Below are 10,643 nucleotides of genomic sequence, written 5' to 3' on the forward strand. Positions count from 1 at the left end.
ATTATTATTATTATTTTAGAATTTAACACATTTAATAATTTTGAAATTCATAAATACTTTATTATACATCACACTTGAAATTCAGATGTATAGAAAATAAAATTCAACAATAAGTTTTTTATATTATTTATTTACATGAATACTTAACAATCCCACATATTAAACTATTCCATCATTGATCAAATGATCAATATTTCTTTCAAGATCCTCAAAAAAATCAGATACATAATAATGAGTGGTGGAATTTGCAGCATCATTTGAAACGAAATTCGTCTCCTTTCCTTTGTCGTCCTTTTTCAAGGATACTTGATAAAGATCGACTAGGTGCATTGGGGTACGACAGGTATGCGACCAATGGTTCTTTTCACTACAACGGAAATATATATCATCTGTTGATTTATTTTGCCTAGTATTTTTTTCTTTATCCCACTTCTGGTGAGATCATTTCTTGTGAACATAATTTTCCTTCCTTCCATCATTTTTCTTGTTGCCAAAACTTTGCCATTTACCTCTTCTAGGGTTATTATTTGTCGCATTTGCTTCAGAAAATGGGGCGGCGCTAGCTAGGCGCGCTTCATGATTTTTTAAGAGCAACTCATTGTTGCGTTCAACAACAAGAAGGCAAGAAATTAGCTTATAATATTTTTTAAATCATTTTTCTCGATACTGCTGTTGCAGGAGCACATTCGAGGTATGGAAGGTCGATAAAATTTTCTCTAAGGTCGATAAAGTTTTCTCTAACATATCATTAGCAGTTATCTTTTTCCCACATAATTTCATTCGTGAGGTGATTCGAAATATTGCTAAATTATATTCATTTATGGATTTAAAATCTTGTAGACGCAAGTGCGTCCATTCATATCGGGCTGAGGAAGTATCACTATCTTTTGATGATTATACCTTTCTTCAAAGTTTTCTCACAGATCTGTAGGATCTTTTAGTGTGAGATATTTATTTTTCAATCATTCATCAAGATGACGACGAAGGAAGATCATGGCCTTAGTTTTATCCTTCTGGAATGCATTATTTTCAGCTTTAATGGTATCTCCAAAATTCATTGAATCAAGATGGATTTCAGCATCTAGTATCCATGATAAATAGTTATTTTCAGATATATCAAGAGCATTAAATTCAAGATGAGAGAGTTTTGACATAATAAAAATTTGTTACATGAGTCTTCTTAAAATTTGATCAAAGTCTCGTGCTGATAACGTGTTGTAAAATAAATAAGGAAGATCAAATATATATAAAATAAAAAAGCGTAAATAGATAACTTTATTATTAATATTTACCAATATAATTATTTCAAGGCAACAATTAATGAATGCTAAATAAGACAACTTATAACTGTTTTTGACTGATTTTCTTTGGTTACCAAATATTTTTGATATCTATTAATATATGTAGCAATTTATTTGCAAAAGAGAGAAAGAGAAGAATAGTATAAAGAAAGAGAGAAAATAATTTTATTATTACTGCTGCTGTGTATATTCTGTCTCAACTACCCTCTCTTATTTATATACATATAAGGAGTCACTTTTTTAAACTTAATTAATTGTAATTTCTGTTGATATTATGATGAAAAATGGGCATCCGCTTCAAATTATGTTATCACAACAAATAAAATAAAATTTATTTTCCTAAAATAAAACATTTATTTAACCTCTTATTATTGAGTCAATATTTTACTGGTTAAATATAGAATTGTTAGCTCGACTCTTATCCCTTACCTTCCCTAAATATAGATTTTCTTTATTTTTGTATTTGTTAATTACTTAATATTTTTGGAAAAAAGAAACGGTGTGTACTTGCTCATCCTCATCTCTTACCTTAAAATGCTTTTGTAAAGGCACTCGTAAGTCGTAAACAGGCTGCATGAGTTCCCATATTCTCTCCCCCGACCTATTTTCTCGCCGTATCTCTTCACTTTTCCTACTCTCCAAACAACAAAACAAATCCGCAAACGAGAAGAACCCGTAGATTCCAACGCGCACCCCCCTTCTTTCACTTTCTCTTTCTCTCTCTTTACGGCACACTAAAAAACAACACCAGTAACCGCATTCCACATTCCCTTCACTCTCTTCATTCTTTGTCTTCTTAGTTCTTACCCTCTCACTTATCAAATTCACTTTCACTTTTTCCTTTTCTTTATTTTCTTCTCTCTCTCTCTCTCTCTCTCTCGCACATTCCGATTCAGATCTCTTCACTGCCGCTCAGTTCAGTTCAATTCACTCCTTGAATCATGAGCCGTTACGATCCCAATCCCTTCGAGGAAGACGAAGTTAATCCGTTTGCGGTGAGTTTTCCCCTAACTGCTTTACTTTATTTTATTTTTTAATTTTTTTTATTTAGGAACTGAAGTTTCATTGTTTAACTTGATTCCGTGTCTGTTTCAATTGATATTTGGATGTTTCTGGTTTGCGAATGCGTAAATGATGCTGTCTTTTGGTTAGTGGATTTGATTTGACTAGATCCGTTTGTGGTGTTTGAGATCATTCATGAACTGAAAAATCTGTGTTAAATCTTGTTTGGATGTGGTTACCTGTAGTGATATATGTATGAATCTGTAGATGCCATTAAATGTAGCTCTTGAATGAATTTCGGTATATAATGCAGATTCGAGGTTCTTCAATTTTGTGTATAAAAAATTGTCCTCAAAAAATAAAGCTTAATATCCAAATAACTGTTGAGAAACTTGTTTTGTTGTATTTGTTACTTCACTTTTTCTCTAACACTATTAATGCTATTGAATTGATTTAAGGATTTGAGATACAGAACTATGATATATTGTGATAATGTTTCATAGGTTTCTCAATGACATCATTAATATGCAATGTCGTACATACTTGAAAGAAACTATCATTTGTCTTCTTATTGCAAGCTTCCTGCATAAAAAATTGGGGTCAATCGTTTTACCTTTGAACTTCCATATGTCATGATACTATCTGTTATACTGGATTAAAAAAAAAGCATGTCTAATAAATTTCAAATGTCAATGGATATGTTAGTAAGAACTGGATAATTCTTGTGGTATCCACAATATCACTGAGGCCACTATTTCGGATGAGGTTAACTTATTTCTAATTGTGCTCACCTGCTGTGCCTATACCTAAAAACGAAGCACTTGAAAATCTGCAAATGCACCTACCTAATGGAAGAGTCAATGCCTTGTTTCAGAAGAAGCATTGGGAGCCTTTCTCTCCCCATCCCTAATGCCTTCAATCTTTTCCCAACCAGCCATTTTGTTTAAAACCGAATTGATATTTGTTATTTCTAATTAATCGTTTTGTAGTTGTGTATTGGAGATTGTTAAGTAGCAATTGATAATTTAATTATATAATGATGATTTGAAACTGTAGATATGCCACCTCACACATACTAAGTTCTTGTACTCTTGTTTTCTGATTTGATTGTTGTTTTAATGACAAAAAACTTATGCATTTTCATTAATTATATTAGGCTGGAAAAAAAGGTACAGGGCAGTCAAGTTATGGTGGAGGTGCCTTTTATACTACTGTAAGTTTTTCCTTTCCTCTACTGAGGTCATTGAATTAATATACCAATATAGCATAGGTTGATTCATGTGTCATAATCCACAACTGCTCAAATGCAAGTTCATGGTGAATGGTCATGGGTTATTCACCTATTCATGTGAAATAGTGAATGAGAACATGTTTTACTCTTTGATGGACACATAATGTACATGTGTACTTCCTTTGGATGGTTCCTCAATTTTTTGTAGCCATAGGCTGATGTAGCAAGATGTTAGCCTCATCCAAGATGATATGAGTGGTGGGAATGTTGGAAGACAGTTGTCTCAGGTCCTTTGTAAAGCTAAATGTTGTTTTAGTATATTTGAGCATGGGGTTGTCAAGGTGAAGATTGGGCAGAATATGTTCATAGAGTATAATTTGTCTAGGTGCCTTAGCAGCAAAGTTTACCATGGTTCCTTGGAAAGCTTTCTTAAGATATTCTTGGTTGGGAGTTTGGAGGCTGTAAAATGTACATTTGATCAATGAATAATATAAGGAGTGGAGGTTGCTTCTTTTGAATTGCTGTTCTATATGCTTCCAGACTTCTTAGTTGAATAGCATAAGTTCGCAAACAGAACTTAATGACATGATGGCAGGCCTAAGAAATATGCTAAGGGTCAGTAAGAGCCAAGTATTGTGCTGTCTCCTATTTTTTGTTATGATGTCTTATATCTGAGAATCCTAGAAGTTTGCTATCATGGAGTTTGGTAGAGATAGCCCTATGTGGTGTTTGGAACCACAACACCGCATTGTTATTAATGGTATCGATATTAATGTTGACCAACAAAGGATTTAACCAAGTGAGCTCTGAACTAACATATAAGTTTATCAAGAGGAGAAGAGGTTCTACTCAAGGAATGACTTTGGAATTGAAAATATGATCTTAGACCAAATATGAAGGAGCAGTTAGCTGAAAGATATTTGATTTAAATGTCTTCTTCTTTGTCATCGGGAGTCATTTTCTAAGACTATTATTTATTTATTTATCTACTTCTACTGTATCTACTATATATCATGAGAATTGAGAGAAGTTTGGTACATAAATCCATTAAAAAAAACGAAAAACCTTTTGCTATTTCTGAAACTTGAACCCCACACCTCTTAATTAGAATGTAAGATACTATCTTAACTAATTTCACATTTGCTGTTATTACACACATTTAGTAAATAAAAAAAAGTAGATTAATTGGCATGAATGTGCATACTAATAACTAGTTTATTTATAACATCTGTACTGCGTAAGAGGTTATTAACACACGTTATCTTCAGAACCCTGGAAGTGTTCCTGCAGCAACCTCAGTGCTCTCACCACTTCCTCCTGAGCCATATGATCGTGGGGCAACTGTTGAAATTCCTCTTGATAGCTCAAACTCAAAGGTTGACTAGATTATGAAAAATGCTGAAATAAATGTCTGAACTATATATCCCAATTCTGTTGTTCACTGAATATTTGATTATGCCCTCTTCAACTATAGGACATTAAAGCGAAAGAGAAGGAACTTAAAGCTCGAGAGGCTGATTTGAAAAGAAGGGAGCAGGTGATTAATTTTCATATCATGTTTGGTAGCTTTAGGAACAAATATGAATGGCTTACATTTTATGAGTTAGAGCCTTATATTTGTCACATTCAATGTCATATAGGACTATTGATTTTGCTAAATTTTAAGAATCTAACGATTCTCTGTTATTCATGAACCTAATTGTTTACAGGATTGGCTGTTGTTAATTCTATAAACATGGCTAGTTGTTTTCCTCCTTTTCAATGTATTGATATTGATACTTATTGTATAGTCGGTAAACATTCTGTTTAGAATTCAGTTCAGGTTACACTAAATCTCAGTATTTTCTGATTTTTAACGTCACACGTTCACTTTGTCCTTGCTTTTCATTTAGCTGCTATGTTATGATACCATATGTTTTGTTGGAAATTGACAGTCTCATTATATTTTATAGGAAATAAAACGAAGGGAAGACGCTATATCACGCGGTATTTCATTTTGGATTCCTCTGTTTGAAAACCATTAAAATCAATATTTGTAGTTTAGCATTTCTCACATCTTTCTGTTTGCAGCTGGGATAGTTATAGAGGAAAAAAATTGGCCACCATTTTTCCCCATCATTCATCATGACATTGCAAATGAAATACCAATACATCTTCAAAGGACCCAGTATCTTGCATTTTCAACGTGGTTAGGTATGTTGAACTCTTAAGGTGTTTTCTAGAATTTTTTAAAGTCACAACTACTTTCTTTTTTGCTTGGTGACTGATATAAAAGCTTTTAGTATAATTTGCAAGGCATCTTCATATATGCTCAACACAACTACAACTTACACTGATATCATAATTGAAATAGAAAAATACTCGTGGTTTTTTTGCCTTACATGTCCAATGTGGGTCTCTAATTTAGTTTTTCCACACATTTTTTTACCTGTATTTCCTTCTTATTGGATGTCCCTAAAGCGACTATTGCATATTTATATTTGTTTTATGCCAGTTGAATGAAATACCTATGCTTTGGAATATAATACTTTCTTCTTCTTTTTTAAGCTATGTTGAAATATTACTTTGTTTCCTTGATACTGAAGCAAATGCTGAACTTAGTCTCTAAATTAAGCTCCATGTATTAAGTTTAAGACAAGGGAAAAAAATGTTGGTTCTATAGGAGGTGCAGGTTCTATCTTAGAGGGGTAAATTGGAGACCATACCATATCACAAGTCACACAGGTTAAGCGTGTTATGGCCATCGTACAAAACAACAAAGAAAGAGTGAGGTGTAAACCATAGGATTCTAGCTGGGTAGATGAAATGGAGGAGTGCTTTGGGTTGTTTGTAATGGAAAAGTACCACTCAAACTGAATGGAGAAGTTTATTACACAATTATAGCAATTGTGGCTAACAAGAGAATACACTCAGTTTCGCATTGATGACAATGTTATGTTAGATAAGCAAACAAGCCAAACCAAATAAGATCAAGAACGAATGCATTAGGAACAAAGTAGCAGTAATGCCCTAAAAGAGAGATCTTGAATAGTATGGGATGCCCAAAATCCCACATTGATAGTATGAGATGCTTGCTGTATATTCAGGAGCAGAGGATCCTTTATAGTTAGCTTTTAAGGGTGTGGTTCCTCACTTCCTCAGATGCTTATTAATGTTATCAGATCTGCTGGCGACAGCACAAAGACAGCTACTTGAGGAGGGTTTTGACCGGGAAGAGTTCGAGTGAAATACCACTGACCAAAGTACTGCACAATGCAGCTGCCAGGTTGTTGGCTTTCTTGGGGCAGTGTGTCGATAGAGAACTTGGTTAGCATGGGATGCCCAAAGTCCCATATTAGATGCTTGGCGTTGTATTAAATATTTAGGACAATGGTTCTCCCCCTTCATATCCACTTTCCCTGGGTGCTTATCATGGCCATTCCCATAAGAATTCAGTAAGATCTCTCCTTAAGTGGTTTGGTCATGAGTAAGGAAGACCTATAGAATTCCCATTGAAGAGTTACCCAGTAGTTAGAAACGGAAGGACCAAAGGAGTTGAAGAAAAATTATATGTACCATTAAGACTGCATAGATTTGTAGACATAGTTTGTAAGTGGCCATTATGGCTTTGTTTGATCTATGTAGCTAACCCAAACTTCTACGATAAGATTTGGTTGTTGTTTAATTAAGTGAAAGCAACTCAAACTGTTTTTGTTCCGGTGAAATTGTTTTCATTTCTATCACATCATGTTCTATGGACTATAACAATCTACTTGCATGTAAAATAGGCATTGCTAATTAGTTATAGTAGTTCTGTGAGATCTGAAATGTGTCCCTCGCCCATGTTTCTAGATGTTTTTTGCATGGTTATCTTTTTAATATATATTTAATTTATCTTCATGTAATCACTGTAGAGTGTATATGCCTGTGATTCTGTGAATTCCTGAATTTTTCAACTTTGTACCACATTGCAGGTTTGGTTTTGTGTCTTACATGGAATATTGTGGCAGTAACTACTGCTTGGATCAAAGGAGAGGGTATGTTCTACTTATTACAACTTGATATTGATCCCTCACTCGTGTAAGTTCAGGCTTAATTTACACGCAAGGATTTGTCTTTTCTTGTAGGTCCAACGATCTGGTTTCTCGCTATCATCTACTTCATATCTGGGGTTCCAGGATCCTATGTACTGTGGTATCGCCCTCTTTATCGTGCAATGAGGTGGTGTTCCCTTTGATTTCATGCAATTTTGTAGTTTTGTAAAGAGGCAGTTGGACTATTGTGTTGCTTCACCTTGTATCGAATTGTATCAGAAAAGCATTGACATGTAAATGCTTTAGTATCAGGATTATCCACTTGTATAAAATTCTCCATTTATTTTATAATTTTATTCCCCATTGTGGTATCATTTCCGTTTTATAATTATGTGTTTCTCTTGTTTCAGGACTGACAGTGCTCTGAAATTTGGCTGGTTTTTCTTGTGTTACCTGGCAAGTTTTTAACACTTTCTCACTGCAGTCTGTGTAGTCACTCGTTTTACAAAAATTTTAAGTTCATCTGAATTATCCATTTTCTCTATGCAGATTCACATCGGCTTTTGCATTTTTGCAGCAGTAGCTCCACCAATTATCTTCAAAGGAAAATCTCTCACGTGGGTATTCTAATCTTGCATTGATTTGTACATAGTTTTGCACATGATATTCTTCTCTGCCTGTTCTTTTTATTTGAGTTTTGGTTGCAAGGAAAATGGTTGGAATGGCTTCATTATTCAGCTTATTGATTTCTTTTATGGGGTTGTCCTTAAACTATTTAACTGAAGGGGCATAAGTTGCTAGAATTTGTTCTCTGCACGATTGTGTCTACTTGATATAATAACAATCCTATGTTCCTCTTTTTTTTTTTCCTTTACTTTTTCTTTTTTTTTTTAACATTACTGTTGATGGTATGTCTTCATGATTTCTTGTAGATCATTTATATGACAAGTCAATAGATTATCTCGGTTTTCTTCTGTACCCCCCAAAATAACAAATTTTGATAGTGCGCTATTCCACTTCTACTGAAACTAACGGTTGTATTTTATGTTATTATGTTGTGCATGACAGAGGGATTTTGCCTGCAATAGATGTTTTGGGCGACAATGCACTGGTTGGGGTATGTACTAATTGTGTATTTATTGGGTTCGACAATATCATTAATTTCTTGGATGCTACATTAAATGGATATTATCAGTTCAAAGTCGTGATTTCATATTGAAATAAGGTTAATATTTGTTCTAAATTGCAGATATTCTACTTTATTGGGTTTGGATTTTTCTGTCTGGAGTCGCTGCTCAGCGTCTGGGTTATTCAGGTTTTTATAATCTTAAAGCAGTACTTTGGTATTCTATCTTGATTCATAAGCTTTTTCTTACTATGTTTATTTACTTGCAGCAAGTATACATGTACTTCCGTGGAAGCGGCAAGGCTGCAGAGATGAAGCGTGATGCTGCTAGAGGGACCATGATGGCAGCACTATGAGGTGGCACTTGCAAATGTTATACCCAGAATTTGATTTCCTCGGTTACTCAGTATTAATATTTTCATGTGTTTTTTCCGTAGGTTTTGGCCTTGGATTGAATCAAACACATATTAAGATAGAAGTTTTAGTTGTTCATACATACAATGATACAAACATTTGATGGCTCCCTCTTGACAACTGACTTTGTTTCAAAGAATATTTGTTTATAATTGTATCAACAAATGGTTCATTGATTCAACTGAGTTCATGTTTTGCTCTCTTGACAATCGGATCAAGGCACTCGGCAAAAAGAACGAACCAGAACAGCCGGTTAATAATATAGCGCATAATTAATCAATAAATTCTATATGTGGTTAGGCCTTTGTTATGGGTAAGTTCATAAATAGTAGGTCGCTATGGTAGTTTACATTGTAGATGGTGTGTTAATGTATGATAGGGTTGGAAGGTTATATAGAGCTTTTTTTACAATAGTATATAAGTACCTTTTGGAATGATCTTACAAACAAGAAAAGAATCATATTAGTCAATTAGTTCGCTCTTTCCTTTTCCATAGCTTTAGCCGATGATTTTGAATTACTTAAGTTTTGGTTCATACTTCATAGCACTATCAAATAATTTGGTTTAAGTGGTTGGCAAGTTATGACAATATTAGTGTCTTGAATGCACACGTGAAGAGTATTATAATGATCACTAAATCAAATTCGTTTAGATAATTTTTTAAGTAGTGAGTTTGAAAATAATTTTGTTATAATAATATGCAATTAAATGTGTGTATAAAATTTTTGTACATTATCAACACAAAAGATAAATTAAAAAAAATAGTTGTGGTAGTAAAGTAATATTTTTGAACTCGAGTATGGAATAATTTCAGGAGATTACAATTATGAACACAGGGTGCATACGGGTTGAATGAGGTCAAATTTGATTATATTTCAATTCAACTTGAATATTTTATTAAGTCTGTTTTAAAGATTCAGATCTGAATCTAACTCTAAATTAAAGCACAATATTATGGATTAAATTGGAGGAAGAAGGGACAAAAGTACACCTGAAAGTTCATACGTTGGACAGTAATACACTTGAATCGTTTAATGAGTTATGCGTGCACAATAATTATACACTCCGGTGCATAGTTGTAAAAACCGGTGAACCGAACCTTGTACTGGTCCGGTATATTGACCGCTTAAGGAAATGAACCGGTCAAAACCGGTACGAACTGCTCAAACCGGTCAAAACCGACACGGACCAGAACTGAACCGGTCAACCTGCGTACCGATGACGTCACGCTGACGTCAGCATGCGGGTTTGAAATTTGGAAAAATGCATTGCAGGGAATAGAAGTCAAACTTGGATCTCCTGAATTACAAACCAAGTTGGCAACCACTACACTATCCCATTTCATTAGTATTGCTAATGCTTTTTATAATATATATTTCAATTCTTTATAACTAATACATATATACATATACATGGAAATACTTAACTCAATATTTTTTAAATTAATTATTTTTTAATTGAAGTACAAATTAATTAATTTTAAAATAAAAAATAATAATGAATATAAAAATAAAATAAAAATTATTTATTCTGAGAAAAAAATTAATTTATATAAT

The 10,643-nt window shown here is 33.5% G+C and overlaps 1 protein-coding gene across 3 annotated transcripts; it reads left to right on the forward strand.

Moving 5' to 3' along the window:
• Window positions 1-1,849: 1,849 nt before the first annotated feature.
• Window positions 1,850-9,371, forward strand: LOC107624620 (secretory carrier-associated membrane protein 1). 3 transcript variants are annotated; one of them, XM_016327078.2, is made up of 14 exons: window positions 1,852-2,296; window positions 3,460-3,516; window positions 4,803-4,910; window positions 5,009-5,071; window positions 5,487-5,520; window positions 5,605-5,727; window positions 7,488-7,550; window positions 7,641-7,734; window positions 7,958-8,003; window positions 8,097-8,164; window positions 8,616-8,664; window positions 8,797-8,862; window positions 8,943-9,030; window positions 9,111-9,360. In XM_016327078.2, exons 1-13 carry the CDS (start codon window positions 2,243-2,245, stop codon window positions 9,027-9,029), a joined length of 912 nt encoding a protein of 303 aa, XP_016182564.1. In that variant the 5' UTR covers window positions 1,852-2,242; the 3' UTR covers window position 9,030; window positions 9,111-9,360. The 3 variants fall into 3 exon arrangements, with proteins under 3 accessions (XP_020970747.1, XP_016182564.1, XP_016182563.1); XM_016327077.2 differs by having other exon boundaries at window positions 8,943-9,371; XM_021115088.1 differs by lacking the exon at window positions 3,460-3,516 and having other exon boundaries at window positions 1,850-2,296; window positions 8,943-9,371.
• The last annotated feature ends 1,272 nt before the right edge of the window (window positions 9,372-10,643 follow it).

Source organism: Arachis ipaensis, unplaced genomic scaffold, assembly GCF_000816755.2.
Source record: "Arachis ipaensis cultivar K30076 unplaced genomic scaffold, Araip1.1 Aipa1423, whole genome shotgun sequence".
NCBI classification, from domain to species: domain Eukaryota; kingdom Viridiplantae; phylum Streptophyta; class Magnoliopsida; order Fabales; family Fabaceae; genus Arachis; species Arachis ipaensis.

Bases quoted from the DNA above. Each gene is read 5' to 3' on its own strand.
- LOC107624620 (XM_016327077.2), top strand. From the start codon at position 2,243: ATGAGCCGTTACGATCCCAATCCCTTCGAGGAAGACGAAGTTAATCCG. The intron at 3,517-4,802 runs GTAAGTTTTTCC...CGTTATCTTCAG, and splicing joins GAGGTGCCTTTTATACTACT to AACCCTGGAAGTGTTCCTGC. The intron at 5,072-5,486 runs GTGATTAATTTT...TATATTTTATAG, and splicing joins ATTTGAAAAGAAGGGAGCAG to GAAATAAAACGAAGGGAAGA.